The sequence below is a fragment of the Vitis riparia genome, chromosome 12 (genome assembly GCF_004353265.1).
Source record: "Vitis riparia cultivar Riparia Gloire de Montpellier isolate 1030 chromosome 12, EGFV_Vit.rip_1.0, whole genome shotgun sequence".
In the NCBI taxonomy this organism is placed as follows: domain Eukaryota; kingdom Viridiplantae; phylum Streptophyta; class Magnoliopsida; order Vitales; family Vitaceae; genus Vitis; species Vitis riparia.
In genome coordinates this window covers 97,666-116,233 of record NC_048442.1, presented here as the reverse complement: position 1 = coordinate 116,233, position 18,568 = coordinate 97,666, and the positions used below count along the sequence as shown (strand labels likewise).

Below are 18,568 nucleotides of genomic sequence, written 5' to 3'. Positions count from 1 at the left end.
ACGTGTATTTTTGGGAAAATCCGAATGGGGGCAATCCAGATGAAAATGTGTGCCACGTGTTATCAGGAAATGTGTGTCACGTGTCATCAAGGGGAGGGGTCCCTACACCCCTCTCTTCCTCTACCTCTTCTATATCTCTTTGCTTTTATCTCCTGCTATATCTCCTTGCAATCTCTCTTGCTATGTCTCCTTTTTATCTTTCTTAGCCTCCTCAAAAACCCATCTGCTCATGCTTTTTGTAGCCATTGGCAATGCTTCTGCGTGAGGAGTCTTCCTCTCTCCAAATTCTATCTCATTCACTAGAAAAGTCTTTTTTTTTTTAATTTAAAAAAATGAATCCATGCATATCACATAAAAGTCCTACATTTTCCAAAAACTTCTCCATTGGTATATTTTCCTATAAAACTTCAAATTATTAAATCAAATAAATAAATAAATAAATAATAAAAATGAATAAATAAACGATAAAAATAATAATAATAATAGATAAATAACAAGATAATGAACAAATAAATAAAAAAGAAAAAAAATAACTAAATAAATAAAAGTGATTAATAACAATGAAAATAAATTAAAATAAATAAATATAATAAATGATGAAATAAAAGTGATTAATAATAATAATAAAAATAAAAATAAATAAATAAGTAAATGAGATAAATGGGTCATGCAACCGTACAAGTTACATTAAAAATGTCTAATGAGCTAAGTGAAGGTGTCTAAATGGGCCTAAGTAAACCTAGACGGACCTAAAGTGTCTAAATGGGCTTAAAGTATACCTATACGGGCCAATGGTAAGACTAGGTGGGCCTAACTAAATCTAACCTAAAGTGCACCTAAGTGAAGCCTAGTCTAAACTTGAAGGGTAGTCAAGGTCATAATGTGGAGCTAGATAAACCTCTTAACCAAAGTCTCCAAAGTGGCTCAAAAAATATAAGTAGTATGAGTAACAATGGGTCACCAATGAACTACTATGGAGCACTGGAAGTGAACTTAAAGACATGTGCTAAAAGGACAAAATTGAGGGTTTACTCATACTACTTATAGGGTGCATCAAAGGCTTTCTCATAGCCTAAGTAGCTGACTTGAGAGTGAACTTACCATCTTGAGAGAATCCCCAAATAATCCTATCACATAAGGGAGATGAAGGATTTAGGATAGCTTTAATGTTTGTTAGAACATTTCGGGGGAGGATTGAGGAAATGGACTGTAAATTCCACTATTAGGAATCCTGATTTATAAAGTCTTACACTTTGGCATCCCAATTGATGCAATGTAAGTGGTTTTCATCCACAAAAGAAATAAGTGATGACATGTAAACCCAGTAATTCGTCCAAAAGTAGACTTTCCTCTCATCTCCTATGCACCATATTAGCCCAGCTCCAATATATTTTCTATGGTTAATTACTTCCTTCCAAACAATGGAATCTCCTTTCTTTTTTGGGATAAAAAAGAAATTGTTATTTTTAATATATTTTTCTCTCATGATCCTAGCCCAAATGCTATTAGTATTCGTAAGGATTCTCCACCCTAGCTTAGTAATTGTAGTTTTATTAACATCTTCATTATTCCTAATTTCTAATCCTCCTTTAGATTTAGGTCTACAAACCTCATCCCAGGCTACCAAAGGAAAACCTTTAAACTCGTTAGACCCTACATTTGGTAACCATAAGAAGTTTTTGTTGATTCTATCTAAATCTTCATTATTTCTCTTTGTAAGTTTGATACAATTCATAACATGAAGAGGTGAGCTAGCCAAATTGGCCTTTATTAGGACTATTTTACAAGCTCTTGAAAGGAACCGAGCTTTCTAAGATGTAAGCTTTTTTTGAGATTTGAGAATTACTTTATAAAAAATGTCTCTTTTAACTCTACCTTGAATTATTGGATAACCAAGATACTTGCTAATGTCATTAGAAATAGGAATGCTTAGAGCTTCCCCAAGTCTCTTCCATATTACCCCTTGAATATTACTAGAAATCTGGATTGAGGATTTATGAAAATTCACAAGTTGCCTTAACATGGCACAAAAACCATTCAAAATTCTATTAACATTAGAACAAGCATTTTGAGAAGCTTTAGTTAAGATGATATATTCATATGCAAACATAAGGGAGGGAATTTTAGGTCCATTTCGATGAGTTGAGATTCCTAGATGATTTATAGGGTTCTTCGTTTCTTTTACTAACTCTCTCCCCAAATATTCTGTACATATAATGAAAATATAAGGAGATAAAGGGTCTCCCTATCTAATACCTCTTGAAGGTTGAATTTTTCCTTCCAGAATACGATTAATCAAGATTGAGTAAGACATTGTGGAAATGCTTTCCATAACCCATTCAATCCATTTCGGGTGAAAGCCTATTTTGGAAAGAATTACCCTAATAAAATCCCATTCAAGCCTAATATAGGCTTTTTCCATATCAAGTTTAATCGTCATATATCTTGATTTGCCTTTTTTCTTTTTAAACAAATGCACGATTTCATGGGCTAGAAAAACATTATCAGTAATAAGTCTTCTCGGGCAAATGCACCTTACAAAGGAGATACAATTTTGTTTAGGAGAGGTTTTATCCTATTACCCAAAATTTTAGCTATGATTTTATAATAGACATTGCATAAGCTAATAGGTCTAAAATGATTTAAAGACTCCAAGTTATCAGATTTAGGAATCAATGTGACAAAAATCTTATTATCTCTTTGAGCATATGTCCATTGAAAAAGAAAGCTTTGACCATTTTAGAAACATATTTTCCAATATTTTTATAAAAACTAGCTTGGAGACCATAAGCCCCAAACGCTTTCATACTATTGATTTGTGAAGGAGTTGCACAAATTTCTTTTTTTGTGACTTCTTTAATTAACTCTTTTTCTTCTTATGAGATGCGAGGACTAAAAGTATCAAATGGGTCATAATTTATCATTGGATTTTTAGAAATGAATCTTTTAGAGAAATCATTGATGAACACTTTTGAAATTCCCTTTTGATCATTATACCATATTCCTTCAAAATCTCTAACTAGCATATATTTATAGGTAATGAATGGTACCCATATTAAAGATGTAATTGAGACCATTAAAAATACATGGTGAAATCTAAGTCATTGGTATAGAATAACTGGAAGTAAAATTGAATCGTAACAAGATTTTGATTGATCCATTTTTTAATAATATATATGAGCAAAATTATAAAACGAGTTTGGAGGGGAAGATTTAAGTGCCAGTTATCCATGACGTTTACAAGAGCCTACTGGCGAGTATAAGCGTCTGAGTCCCATGAGTCCAAAGGAACGGCGCCCAGAAAATTCAGAAAGGAATATATGCATATATTTGAAAAAAAAAAGTGAACAGCAATAATGGAAAGCTTAGAGTGTCGGCAAGCCAACGTTAGGTTGAGGCATATTAGACTTAGGAGTGTTGAGATGTCGTGGGGGTGGGGACGGAGTGGTTGAAATGTAAACAAAACCGCGTGCCTTATTGGTACACCGACATCTGGTAGATTCTATGTACTATGTAGTAATATCTCCTTCCATTTGTTCACGGATCGCCATCGCCATCTCCACCTCTAAATAAATAAATAAATAAATACTATGTTGTTGTTACTTATCATTCATCAACACCCAACATTTTCTTACCAATTCTTTAAAATATTAAATATTTAATAAATTTTTAAAACTGAAAAAAAATTATCCTCAAATAATTCATTGTTGTTTTTTTTTTTCAAAAATTACTTTTTTTGGATACTATCAAACAAAAAGATTCTTACACAAATGACAAAAATTTATCATTTACATTTAAAATTTTAATTTATAAATTGTAAAAGCATTTTCAAATACACAGTATATGCAACCATTTTTTATATTTAAAAAAAATGGTAAAAAAATACGAATCCTCCCATAAAAGTGGTTCAAATAATAAAGTTGTTACTAACAAAATGCTTCAAATAAAAATATTTGGATTGGAAAAAAAATACATATAGAGGGATAGAAATTGAGCACTTAAGAAAAAGGAAGAATGGATTTACTTATGCATTATTTATTTATTTATTCATGTAATGTAAACGTAAAAGAAGATTTATGCCAATATAGGGTGTTGGATTCTCGCCACGGAAAGGAAAAAAAAGTTGCAGTGTCAAGCAAGCAAGGTGGTCAATAAAGAGGAAAAGAGATAGATAATGTATGTGTTAGTGTTAGACAGACTGTCTTTGTCGATTAGTGGACTCGTCGGTGTCAGGAACCTAATTTTAATAAATGGACAAACTAAAATAATAATAATAATAATAATTGAAAAGCATCCTGCAGTCAGTTCAAAGCCACCCCACCCACAGCCACAGGATCATCATATTATTAGGCAGTACATTATGAGCACTTGCTGCTGTGCTGCTACCACCACCACCACCACCACCGTTGAGGCCCAGCTCGATAATATTACCACTCCACTCTAGAATTTTAATCCCATTTCCCTCTGCAGAGGACTGGGTTCAAATCTTCTGGCATTGCTGATTGTTTTTTTGTTCTGGGGTTTATACATAGGCAGAAGGCGGAGTGAGGGGGAAGAATCTCTTTCCTTTTTCATATAACAATCTGGGTTTTGCTGCTTCTGTGCGTCCGTGGTGGTGGCGGTGTTGAAGAGGGTGAAGAAGGTGAAATCTGTGTTCTAATTTTGAAATTGGGCTGGTGAATCGGTTCAAGGAGGGAATCTGAGTATATGAGCATGTACGGGAGGGATCCATGGGGAGGTCCGCTGGAAATAAACGCAGCGGATTCGGCCACAGACGACGACCGGAGCAGGAACCTTCAGGACTTCGACAGAGCGGCACTTTCACGGCCACTGGACGAGACACAGCAGAGCTGGCTGTTGGGACCTGGAGAGCAGAAGAAGAAAAAGTATGTGGATCTGGGTTGCATCATTGTCAGCCGTAAGATCTTCGTCTGGACGGTCGGATCTATTCTGGTGGCTGGCTTCCTCGCCGGTTTCATTACCCTCATCGTCAAGACCGTGCCGCGTCATCACCACCCTCACGCTCCTCCTGATAACTACACCCTCGCCCTCCACAAGGCCCTTATGTTCTTCAACGCCCAGCGTTGTATGTCTCTTCTCTCTCTCTCTCTCTCTCTTTTTTCTCTTTTTTCTTTTTAAATTTTCCATTATTTGATTTCCAGATCTACAATCACTGCTTTCCAGATCTGATCCACATTCTTTCACAATAATTCTTTTCTCTTATTTTCAGCGTTGATGGCAAACATATCAGCCAGTGAACCCAGTGATACATCTAGGATCTTTTATAGAATTATCTAAAACAAATCAATTAGTTTTTACAATTTTTATTGGATTCGTTATTTCTAAAAAGTCAATAATAATAATAATAAAATATTAGAGACTGATGTTATTTCTCTTCTGGGAAATTCTGCTGAAATGGTTGGAAGCGGGTCTCAGTCATTTTGCAAATTAGAAGAAAGTAAAGGCAAAAAAATCTCTCACCCAGAATAGAGATCTATAATTGGATGATCACATAAGTAGTCAAATTTCTTCCTTATGTCTACTAAATTACAAAAAAATTGATTTGGGTTCTTTGCTTTACTGACCATAAATTGATCTTGTCTTATTATTTTCATCGATTAACTTTGAATCTATATTTTATTCTTTTTCTCTTTTTCCTTCCTATTTTCTTCCCCTTTCATTTTCCTTCCATTTCACTCATCTTGTCTACTCACCTTTGCGTTCCTTTCTTTCTTTTATTTGCAGCTGGAAAACTCCCAAAGCATAATAATGTTTCCTGGAGGGGTAACTCGGGTATGAATGATGGGAAGTCGGAGACTGGGAGTTTTTATAAAGATCTGGTGGGCGGCTACTATGATGCTGGAGATGCAATTAAGTTCAACTTCCCTATGTCCTTTTCCATGACCATGTTGAGTTGGAGTGTGATCGAATACAGTGCAAAGTATGAGGCTGCTGGGGAGCTCAACCATGTCAAAGAGATAATCAAGTGGGGAACTGATTACTTTCTCAAAACTTTCAATTCTTCTGCTGATACCATAGACAGGATGGTTGCACAGGTAAATTTATACCTGTGGTTTAGCCAATTTAGTTAGCTACATGAAGATAGCTTGTTGTTTTTTGTTTCCTTTTAGTCTTCCAGGATATATCCATTTTTCAACATTGTAAGTGTCTCAGTTTTGCTATAGTCTAATTAATTTTTAACTTTGCTGCAACCAAATGTCCCTTCTGTTTGTTGCTCGGATTTTCCAATTTTAAAATATTTAAGGACCAGTCTGCAGTCAGTCTTGGCTATTATGATACATTATCTTTTTAGCTAAACATGCTCCCTCCCTGTTGTGTAATTTGTTGTCAAACTATTGCTAATGTTTTAGCTTTGGATCTTCTGAAAATGCTCAGTCAGTTAGATTATGCAATTGTATTCTGATGTACACAGTTCCTCCTCTTTTTGACAGGTTGGAGTAGGAGATACTTCCGGGGGGAGTACAACTCCCAATGACCATTATTGTTGGATGCGCCCTGAGGACATTGATTATAAACGTCCTGTAACAGAATGTGGTGGCTGCTCAGATCTTGCTGCAGAGATGGCTGCAGCGTTAGCTGCTGCATCCATTGTTTTCAAGGACAACAAGGCCTACTCACAGAAACTTGTCCATGGTGCTAGAACTCTCTTTAAGTTTTCTAGGGAGCAGCGAGGCAGGTATAGCAACGGTGGTTCAGATGCTGCAATTTTCTATAATTCATCTAGTTACTGGGATGAGTTTGTCTGGGGCGGAGCCTGGCTGTACTATGCCACTGGGAACAACTCCTATCTTCAGCTTGCTACTACACCTGGTCTGGCCAAGCATGCCGGTGCTTTCTGGGGAGGCCCAGATTATGGTATACTTAGCTGGGACAACAAGCTTGCTGGTGCTCAAGTAAGTTAGTAGAGCTAGTTTTTATTTTTTTAAGGACTTGGTCAGTTTTTGTGTGCTTTAGTTGTTGTTTCCTGGCAAATTAACTCAGTGTCAGTGTTTATGTTGTACAATTTTTCAGTTTAGTGGTTCAACCATGTAAGGTCCTCTTGGCATTCTAAATCCTGGATTGCCATCATTAGTCAACCCAAAATTTTACCTAGTTCTTAACATTGGCATCAACTTATTTGTTTATTGCTTGTATGATATCATACTAAAGGTTGGGCAAAGTTGAGCCTATGCGAACAAACTGTCAGCAAGTTCTAGGACATGGCTCTACCTTAAATTATCAATTTTGGTAGTACATAGCAGATCCAGGACTTCATTATACTACTGGGCATCCATTTTATGTGTTGGACCATTTATGAAAGGGATCGTCTCTGGGTAATTCACCTCTCAAAATGATGGCATAACACAACTGTCATGGCTGCCAAACTGGTCTCGTTTTCACTTATAATATTTGAAGTGGAAATCATAGTTTTAAATTGAGTAGCAAGTTTTGGCAGTTGATTTGTTACTCTTATCTTTTAATAGTTTCCATTTAGATAAATTTGGCAAGAACTGAAGGTATTATTTAGTTTGGCGTTCCGTTTTTATTTTGGAAGTCTTAACATTTGCCTAATGTTAATGGTATCAAACTTCTCAGCTTGTTTCAATGTGTGCTTCTTGATATTTGTCTCTGAAGTTGATATGTGGTTTGTTTCCAACAGTTCTCCTTTGATGATTGTATTAGTCCATGCAGCTTTGGGGCCAAACATGAATGCTTACCAAATTGTTAGGCTTCTCTAACACCTGTGAGCAGTGCTTAAGACATTCACATTTGCATGTTGATCAAATAAAATTGGAATTATTGATTGCAAGAGTCAAAAACTCAGAAGTTTCCTGGAGATATCATGGCTGGTTCATTGCTGATATGCTTTATGTTTTTTTCTTAATTAGGTGCTCCTAAGCCGTTTGAGATTGTTCTTGAGCCCTGGGTATCCATATGAAGAAATTCTGAGGACATTTCACAATCAGACCAGCATAATTATGTGCTCATACCTACCGATTTTCACAAGCTTTAACAGAACAAAAGGTACCCCAGCTAATATTTCGTCTACCTTACAGTTTGGTGGGGATGGGTTGCCCAAGTTTAACACAAAAACTTAATGTAATGTTTCGGGTACCCCTTGCAGGAGGCTTGATCCAATTAAACCATGGAAGGCCACAACCACTTCAATACATTGTCAATGCTGCCTTCCTGGCTACCCTGTACAGTGATTATCTTGAAGCTGCTGACACCCCTGGATGGTATTGTGGACCTAATTTCTATTCAACTGAAGTCCTGCGTGAATTTGCCAAGACCCAGGTATGTGATATCTGATTCCTCAATTAAAGTTGAGAGGGAACATCCGCTCATGTAGTAATAAATATTGTTGGAACCAACAAGGTCACTTAAAATTTTCATATCTCTGACCTTCTGGCAGATTGATTACATCCTCGGCAAAAATCCTCGAAAGATGAGCTATATTGCAGGTTTTGGCAATCATTATCCAAGACATGTCCACCATAGAGGTGCATCTATCCCTAAGAACAAAATCAAATATAATTGTAAAGGAGGATGGAAATGGAGAGACTCTTCGAAGCCAAATCCAAATACACTCGTAGGGGCCATGGTTGCTGGGCCAGACAAGCATGATGGTTTCCATGATGTCCGTACTAATTACAACTACACAGAGCCTACGCTTGCAGGAAATGCAGGTTTAGTAGCTGCACTTGTGGCTCTGTCAGGTGACAAGACAACTGGAATCGACAAGAACACTATATTCTCTGCTGTTCCACCAATGTTTCCCACTCCACCACCCCCTCCCGCACCTTGGAAACCATGAGATACCACACTGAATATCGTCCTTTCCTATAAAGTATGCGGTGTGGCTTGTGGTTAGATAATTTTGTTGGGAGTATGGTTTTTGGATTTTGAATCACCTCGAAGGAAAATGTAATGCAAAGTTGTGGAAGAGGATGGAGACACTCTGTGAAGCATGACTGCATTAGGGCATACTTGCAGGGATTAGAAATCATAATCAAGTATCACGGGATGTCTCTTTGTTTGGAAATGGTGATATACATTGTATGTATGAAAACAATCATGTATTCTTTGAAACATTAGAATTTGAACAGTTTGAATTCACTGGACAATAATTTCCACTTAATGCCTAACAGCTACGATGTAATGGATGGAGTTTTTTTCTCTTTTACTTCTTTCACTGTTAAGTGTACGTGTCTAGGGAGTAAATCTGATTGAGGCTCTTTTCATTAAGATCATTCTCTCATATCCCTATGGATGTCTCTCCAGGAACAAGGTTCAATGTTTTGCTGTCATTTTTGGTTTGCTTCTTGGCATTTTTTTTTTCCAACAAGACTGAAATCAACCTGGGAGTAGCAACAGGCCCTGAACTCGGTAGTGTTCAAACTAATTGGGAAGGAAACTGAGAGACTGCTCATGCATCATTTTCAATTGCCAAATCCTTGGGTTGTGTGCCTAATTGCTCTAATATCAACCTTTTCTTCCAGCATTTCACAGCTTTGATGAGCAATTCACCTCTCTCAGCATCTAGCAAATTTGGTAATGACGCTTCCTCCAAAATTGCTGGTAAATCCACGAAATAAGATCCCATTTTTAGTTCTTATTTGGTCAGATGCATCTGCTGAATCGAAGTGTGGGGAACATCATCTTCTTTCTGATGATGCTTGCTTGTGCAATAAACTTCTAATCCTGCCTATCCAACTTTTCTGTTTCTGACCATGTTACTTGGTCTACCAGGTCTCCTCATATCTTTTGCTTGCTGCCCTTAATATTCCTTTCCTTAGGCTTTTGTTTATGTAAATACCATTCTTTGTCCCCCAACCTCAGTATCAGTGTATCACCAGGACTATATATTCAGCCCGATGATAACTATTTATTTATATATTTATTCGCCAACTATTACTACTGGGTCCGCTTGAATAACAAAGATATGGCGGAGGACGAGTCCCGCTCCCTGGAGTACACATCTACATGGATAGTAGCTGCTGTTTGCTCCATCATTGTTCTGGTATCTTTTGCTGCAGAGCGTGGTCTTCATCGACTTGGAAAGGTACTATAAAACTTCTTGTTCTTCTTTGTCTAATTGCTGGGTCTTTTTTATGGCATTCTGTTTTTTTTATGGCTCCATTGGCCAAGTTGGCACCAGTTTCATCTAATTGCCAATTTGCCAATTTTCAGTATTTGTAGGCAAGTTAGTAAAGAATTTAATCCGAACAAATGACCTTTAAGATGAGTAGCATTCTCATGGATATCACTCATTATTATTGGGGCCGGTTTCATCTCAATCTTTGATGCTTTGTCCTCTCACATTCAAAACTCAAAATTTTACCCTCTAAACATGTTAAAAAGCAACACTAACTCCCTAAATTTGTTAAAAAGTCAATAAGCTGCTTAGCTTGTTAAGTGAAAGAAAAACACGTATTATTGAAGTTCAAAACTAGCACACTTTACAGTTATATGCAAAAATCACAAATAATCATGCTACCATCTCTTAAAATTAAAAATCAAAACGAATGGTTGTCATATTTAAAAAATATTTAGAAAATTCCACTTCAAGACTATCAATTTTCTATCCAAGTTTGAACCGAAGTTTGAACACTAATCAAAAAAGAACAATCATTTTGTATAAGTTTACGGAGGACTTATAATTAGAGGGCAAAATATTGAGTTTTGAATGCAAGAGGACAAATGTAATAACATGTCAAAGGTTGAAGGGTAAAATATTATTATGAAGTCGGGACATAATTTTCCTTTTTCAATTTTAAAAAATCTCTATATATTAGAACTTGCTTTTTTCCTTAGCATAACATTATCTGCCCGGGTGATAAAAAGACTAGCTAAGAACATTTTAAACCCTATCATTAATTTATACGGTTACCAATCACTACTTTTTGCTAGGCATTCATTAATGTTGCTCCTGGGAAAATGATCTCACCAGCAAGATTGCTATATAAAGAGAATTAGTTTGATCTCACTAGCGAGATTGCTATATCCGTGTTCCCTTAACACTTTTAAAACTGTCTTCTTGGCAGTTATATTTTTACTAATTTGCTTTGCTTTGGATGTGGTGACTCGTGATTCAGTTGTTGTTACATAAAAGTCAAGACGCACTGTTTGAGGCCTTACAAAAATTAAAAGAAGGTACCTAGATGCCATCTCTTCGATCTCTGTTTTTTTTTTCTACATTCATGACGATATCCTTTAGAAACAGATTGTTGAATATTGATTCATTTCAATGAAATTTAATATCATCTTTGTGTTTATGATCACAGAACTGATGCTGTTGGGGTTTATTTCCCTTCTATTAACGGTTACCCAAGGTCCAATAACCAAGATATGCATTCCTGATGATGCTGCATCTCACATGCTTCCCTGCAAAATGCCCACTAGCCACGTTTCAGAGAGCTACCACCGTCGCTATCCTCCTCAAACTGTAAACAGTATCGGAAAACGACTTTTGCTTGAGAGTAGTACTGGCCAGCATTGTGCCCAGGTTCATATCTTTCTACTTACAGCTACCTATCTGCTTTAGTTTCAATTAATTGGCTAGCCAATATTATTTCTCATCACACCATATAATTAATGCCTCAAAGCAAAACTTCTCTTCTTTCAATCACCACTTGATACCTTAGCAAGCTTGTAAAGAAAGATGATAAGATTAGAAATGCTTTGCAAAGAGTATATCTAAAGTTGTTAAGGTGTTATAGTATCGTTTTTGAAGTTCAGGAATAGATCAACCAAACAACGATTCTTAGAATAGGCCTATAAGGTGTGATATCAAATGTAAAAAGTTTGATTTACTCTCATTGAACACTAATTGGCTTTCAAATGAAATGGTCAAAAATTAGTATTAAAGCCAAGGCTCATGGGTCTTATGTTGGGGAAGGGATTGTTCAGATGCAATAATGTGGTTCTTAAATGTGAAGATAGATCAACTAAATGATAGTTTTTGAATAAGCCCACAATGTGTGATATCGAATGTTATGAAAGGTCTAACCTGAGATGGTTAAAGCTCAACTCAAGAAGTTACTAAGGCTATGTTTGGTTCCCGGAAAATTTGAGGGAAAATGCGAGGGAAAGAAAATACAAAGGAAAAGTAGAAGGAAAGAAAAAGTGAAGGAAAATAAAAAAATAGATTAAAAGTTGATAAATTATTTTTTTTGTTACTTCAAACTCATTTTATTTATTTTAACCCATCAATATAAAGACTAAATAATTTAAAAATACATAAGTTTTTAATTAGTTTTAATTATATTTGATTTTCTTTGATATTTTTCATAGGACAATCAAACATGAGAAAATCATTTTCCTTAACATTTTTTTTCTTTCCTTTGTACTTTCTGGGAACCAAACATAGCCTAAGAGTATTAATCAATCTAATGTCAATCATGACTTGTGAGCAATAGGATACCGATTACAGTTGATTATAAGGGAGAAAAGATATGATTTAAGGGCAGGTAAAGCCATATATTGGAAACAAGATACAACAAGTTTATTTGTATAGAATAAAGTTCCCTTTTTAAGAACAATTGTTGATGTCAAACGAAAAGGAAGAAGAGCAAACTAATGGTTATTTTTTCAAAATTGAAACACCAAGTCAAAACATTTTTAAAAAATAATTCTTTTACAAAAAATAATTTTTAAGAACAACTCTTTAAAAAAAAAATTAACAACAATTCTTTAAAATAGTTATCAATTATTTTCAAAAATAGAACATATCTTTATTTGGAAACTCAAATATGAAAAACAATTTTTCTACTTATTCTCCATGAAGGTACCACACCCTTGTATATAATATAAAAGTTTTTAAAGCCCTCTCTATATTTTCAAATATGCTCAAAACATTTTATGAAAAATAATTGAAAAGGCTTAGAATTTGTTTTAAAAAATAACATATCTTCAAAAAATTGTTTTACATCAAAAGTTTGTCAAAAATATTTTCTAAGTTTGAATTCAAGAATAGTTTTTAAATTGGGGCATAATTGATCGATGTACCCAAAGCAAAGCATTGTATGTACATTTGAGCTGTAGCACTCATGAAAAAACCTGGACTGACTTATTTTGTTCCTTTACTGTGACCAGGGGAAAGTTCCTTTGTTATCACTAGAAGCATTGCACCATTTGCACATTTTCATCTTTGTATTGGCAGTAGTTCATGTGATCTTCTGTTGCACCACCATGGTTCTTGGAGGGGCAAAGGTAAATACATTTGATGCCTAGCTACTTTAGCACCTCTTGCATAGTATTTCTCAATATTAGAACATTTATAGATCAATGTCTCTGAAATGAGATAAGGAATTTTAGCTTATTTCTCAAGCTTTTGTTTACCCTTTTGGCCTTTTTCTTGTCAATGATTATTTTCTATCAATTTTGAATCAATATGCAGATACGCCAATGGAAGAAGTGGGAGGATTCAATTAGGAATGAACCTATTTCAAGAAGAAATGGTGACATATTCATGATATCTTTGATTGTAGTATACCTCTCACTCTTCAACTCATTTAAACAAAACTTATACCATGCATCTGCAGAGTCTGTCCCAGAGCTTGCCGAGAGAAAGGAAACTGTACATTGGAGGAAGTCGGCTATAGTAAGTTGGATGGTGAGTCTCATAACTAGATGCATAGACTAGCTGCTATTTTTCTATAATGTCAAATCCTCTCAATTTTTGTTCTTTGATTCCACCTGAATAATAAATTTTAGTTTCATGAATAGCTTTTTAACCCCAAATTATACAATTATTAAAAATTCAAACATTTAAAAAAATCATGGCATTGTCTGGAACCTCAATATGATCTGCTTAGGATTTGACGTTATAGAAAAATAGCAGCCTTCTGGTATCAAATTGTAAGTTAAAAGAGCAGATAAAAACAACTCACAGAAAAGAAAGGTTTTCTTATCCATAGAATGAAGTTACGGCCACAACCAATTAAGATCAACCTAAACAAGGCCGAGATAAATAGAGTGAGATCAGCAATCAGACCCCATAAACTAACAGTAAAATACCTACCTTAACCAAACATAACACTCAAATAACCTCCAGAAGACAAGCCTTTCCTACACCAACCTTCATTTCCTATCAGAGAGACAGGTGAGACTGGGGGCTAAGCTCCTTTTGTAAAGCAAATGAAGGGTGCTGCTGCAATTGCCTTTGCAGTTTCTGGATGTATCATTCAACAATGGGACAGAAAGTAACAGGCAGAGACTTGCCATTTTAATGATCTAGTGTTTTCCCAGAATGGGTAGTGAAAAAGGAATTAGTTGCTGCCTTAGGACAGTGTTAATCTTCTCAGCACTCGCGCTCAATACTGATATTCCTTTTAATTTAGTTCTAACAGTCATCTTAAGTTGTCAGAATTCTCCAAACTTTCCATTATCTAGTCCTTTGTGAGAAAGTATGCTGCACGTTGATTCATCTTTACCCTTTGCATCTTTATCTATCTTTGAACGGCATCCTCTAAAGGCAATAGTTTACTTCAACATGCTTGAGCATTGCATGGATAACTAAATTTTAGTATTGTTATTGCTCTACACCCTACCCTTGTCGTTACCATGGATACTATGGATTGTATCTTGCTAGACGAAGAGATTGATGTTGAACCAAGATTAAGTACATATCCAACAGTTGATATAGGCTTCACATCCTTCTACATAGTCCCAAGTTTGATTCTGATTAGATTAGTTCTCATGATTTTCTAGCCTAATACCCAATTCTCTGCCCCAAGCTTGTAGCTTTATCTACTATATTTAGTAAATCATATTCTAATTCATTACCTTTTGGACCTAGATGTGATTTACTTTCTTGAGTTTCTTCTCCAATCTTTTCTTATCTTCCTTTTTTTTTTTTAATTTAATTGATTGTCTAAGGCTAGACGCTACAACAAGTTCTAATTCCTCAGCTTCAATCTTATGAAACTAGGTGGTGTTTGTTTTTTGGTTGAATAGAAAAGCCAAAATATTTTGTTTTTTCTATTCAGCTAAAAGTACCTTATTGATATTAACCAACATAACTAAAGTGAACTTGTAATCAATAAGTTTAGTTTAATTATGTTGATTGATGTCAATGAATTATTTTTAGTTGAATAGAAAAAACCAAATATTTGGTTTTTTCTATTCAGCCAAAAAACAAACACCACCTAACTATTACCTTCTTTAGGCAATATGATGTAGTAAGCTAGCTCAAACCCTTGAAAAGATGCCTAGTGAATGTCAACAAGCCCTCTACAGCCAGTGATCTCTTGCATACTGATCCTTCTTACTATAGGTAAATCTTCACCATTTGGCTATACCACAACTATCTTTATCTTTTCTTTGAGCTCCCATTGTTCACACAAACTTCTTTTTGCCATCTTGGATTGTCTTATTTTTTACTAAGGAACGAGCCTGGGCTTTATTCTTTAGGGAGAATATAACCATTTGCTTAGCTAAGGATCAACAAAATAAGCCCCACCACATCCCTCTCCAACCCTAGGGTTCTATACCATGAGTGGTAGACCTCTTTATTCTCTACTTAGTTTTTTTTACTTCAGGACCTAATCATGAGATTTACAGAGAAAGAAACGTTATCAATATGAAGGCATTCTATATGCTGCCTTGGCTGTGTCTTGTTGCTGATGTGCTTGAGTTTTCTTTCCAACCATAACTCTCCTTTTGTAGAATGCATCTAACTTTATAGGAGCGGACGGATTGTTGCTGCCATCAATTTAGCATGAATATTGTGTTTTCGTAAAGGATTTAATTCATGTATTCCAATTTTGTAATTGTGGGGTTTGAGTTTCATGAGCCCATTACTTGCTAACAAGGTCTTCCATCGTGACTTGCTCTCCTTTTTATCACCAGAATCCTTGGTCCTATAGTCCTTACTGTATCCAGTATCATCTGGATCAGCATTTCAAACATTGCTTCGCATAATTAACAATGCACTGATAGCAAAGTGAACTTGCTAAAAAAGAAAAGAAAAAAAAATAACATCGACAAGTGTAGTAAATGGTTTTTATTTTAAACTTTTTATCATAGAAAAAAAGAAAAGGAAAAGGAGAGTATTCTTGCTAAATAAACTTTTTATTTTAAATCGCAACATTTTGTATCGTACGTCGTAGTTCTTTATGATAAAACAATAAGTAGCAATCTAGTAAATGGTTTTGAGTGTTTTCCCCTTTTAAATTTTTGGCAAGCTCTTAATTTTAAGAAGTATTTTCAAGCATACTTTTACTTTTGGTTCTTATCTCCTTCTTGTTTGACATCTTCCAAGTTTGTGTTATATTATTGGATCTTGCTACAGCACTAGTTCACACATATCAAAAGGGGGATTGATCAAATCATATCACCCATTCACTTTAGGTTTCATTACTTTGTACCTAAGTCCATCTTTATTATTTTTTTATCTTGGTTTCGTTCTTTTATATCTTAGTCTCGTTTGTTTGTACTTAATTTCATTTATTTGTACTTTGATTCTATATATTTGTACAATCATCTAATGACTTAGATTTCACCATTTGCTTTCAACGGTCTAGATGGCATCTTTGGTAGGTACCAATTGGGTACCTTAGAATTCTCCTATATTATTTCTCACATATGAAGGATCACATGGATTGAAATGTGTGTTCCTTTGCTTTTTCTGATAGTAATGAATTACTTCCAAGGTGATGACACTACGCATTTTATGCTTACATGTAGATGTCATTCTTCAAACAATTTTATGGCTCTGTAACCAAGTCAGACTACATTACACTGCGAGAAGGATTTATAGCGGTAACCATTCCCATTGTCTTATATTTATAGTTAATTCTTCCCCTCCCCACACCCTGGTTCTCAGTTCTATTTTCTTGTTTTTTCGTCTAGGCCCATTGTGCTTCAAATCCTAAATTTGATTTTCATAATTACATGATGAGAACACTTGAAGTTGATTTCAAAAAAGTTGTGGGCATAAGGTAAGGCTTTGAATTTAATAGTGACAATTTAAGATTAAATTAAATCATCTATGCTGTTAACAAATCTACAAAACAACAGCTGGTACCTATGGCTTTTTGTGGTGTTCTTTCTGCTGCTAGATGTGGAAGGTAATTTCTTTACATCTTATTTGAAAACACACTCTGTTCCTCATTCCATAATAGGATTCCTAAAGCTTCCCATTTTATGTTTAAAAATGCAGGGTGGCACACATATTTTTGGCTAGCTTTTCTACCCTTGATTGTAAGTATATTTAGCTCCATTGCAAGTGGAATTGGTGCATCCTTGGTTTGTGTTTGAGGAATTTTAAGTAACCTAAATATTTGATTGGATGGAGTGTTGTACAGCTTCTACTTCTTGTGGGTGCTAAGTTAGAACACATCATCACCCGTTTAGCTCAGGAGGTTGACGAGGAAAAGGCAAAGGGCTATGAAGCAAGAGTGAAGCCGTCTGATGAACATTTTTGGTTTCGTCGTCCAAGCATTGTTCTTTACTTGATTCACTTCATTCTGTTTCAGAATTCATTTGAGATTGCCTTCTTCTTCTGGATCTGGGTGAGCAAGTAGAATGATTCAGTTGACCAAATGTTCTTTTTTTCTTCAGCAAGTTGATTGATGTTCATAGTTTTCTTCAGAGCACATATGGATTCAATTCTTGCATCATGGAAAAATTGGGCTACATCATCCCAAGACTTTTAATGGGGTAATGACTGAAAGGGGAACTCTAATCATAGTCCATGCTAATACTTATATTCTATTCCCCTTATGTTTTCCATGCTACTGCAACTAACAAACTCTGCACTGATTATTTATGCAGTGCGCTTGTTCAAGTGCTCTGCAGTTACAGTACTTTACCTTTGTATGTCATCGTAACCCAGGTGAGAAAGTCTACATGCATGTCAGCCCATCAAATCTGACTTATGTTTTCATGTTTTGTACTTATCCTAGTTCAAGCACTGTAGCATGCTGATGGTTTTCTTAATCTCTGTTTTATTGGATGAAGATGGGTAGCATGTTCAAGGAAGGCATGTTTCATCAACACGTGCACCAATCTATACTTGGTTGGGCTCACGGGCATTCAAATGAATAATTCACCCTCATTACTGAAGAATTCAGCTTTCTGGTCCTGCCAAGACTCTCATGTTATCCTCTTTTAAGTTTCTTCATTGGGGAGCATCAATTTGACAATTTGGTTCCTCTTAATAATGATTACTCATCTTAATCTATATAAAACACACTACAGTTTTCTTTCAAAGACATGTTTATGCATCTAAAACACAACTTATGATCCTTACCATACATAAACTCCAAACTAAATGTGCAGACTAAATTCTGCATCAAGGCTGTAAGCTATGAGTAATTCCACTGGTTAATTTTGGTAATCACAGTAGCTTAGTTTTACACAAGTCAATCACCTTATATCAGGAGAACTAACCTACTCTGTCAACCAAATGAATGCACACGCATCCATCTTAGTTCTGTTCATGTTACTTTGCCACTAGCAACAGCTGTTTTTGCTACTTCACCAGCATTGTAGCATGAAACATACGAGTAAAAGCAAACAATTACTATTCAAATTTCTCTACCATGGGTAAGTAAAATAT

General features: G+C 35.3%; 2 protein-coding genes across 4 annotated transcripts; both read left to right on the top strand.

Annotated features, from left to right (window-relative positions):
* The first annotated feature begins 4,331 nt into the window (after positions 1–4,331).
* Positions 4,332–9,167, top strand: LOC117926295 (endoglucanase 25). Its single transcript, XM_034845382.1, has 6 exons — positions 4,332–5,086; positions 5,746–6,056; positions 6,453–6,914; positions 7,890–8,025; positions 8,126–8,298; positions 8,417–9,167. Exons 1-6 carry the CDS (start codon positions 4,708–4,710, stop codon positions 8,816–8,818), a joined length of 1,863 nt encoding a protein of 620 aa, XP_034701273.1. The 5' UTR covers positions 4,332–4,707; the 3' UTR covers positions 8,819–9,167.
* Positions 9,168–9,282: 115 nt separating this feature from the next.
* Positions 9,283–18,219, top strand: LOC117926296 (MLO-like protein 13). Of its 3 annotated transcripts, none has more exons than XM_034845383.1 (14): positions 9,283–10,066; positions 11,100–11,157; positions 11,289–11,509; positions 13,099–13,215; positions 13,403–13,463; positions 13,548–13,618; positions 16,693–16,767; positions 16,858–16,946; positions 17,026–17,075; positions 17,168–17,208; positions 17,313–17,519; positions 17,600–17,667; positions 17,782–17,842; positions 17,968–18,219. In XM_034845383.1, the coding sequence occupies exons 1-14, from the start codon at positions 9,947–9,949 to the stop codon at positions 18,052–18,054; spliced, it is 1,326 nt and encodes a 441-aa protein (XP_034701274.1). In that variant the 5' UTR covers positions 9,283–9,946; the 3' UTR covers positions 18,055–18,219. The 3 variants fall into 3 exon arrangements, with proteins under 3 accessions (XP_034701274.1, XP_034701275.1, XP_034701276.1); XM_034845384.1 differs by having other exon boundaries at positions 17,590–17,667; positions 17,968–18,059; XM_034845385.1 differs by lacking the exons at positions 17,782–17,842; positions 17,968–18,219 and having other exon boundaries at positions 17,600–17,671.
* Positions 18,220–18,568: the final 349 nt, after the last annotated feature.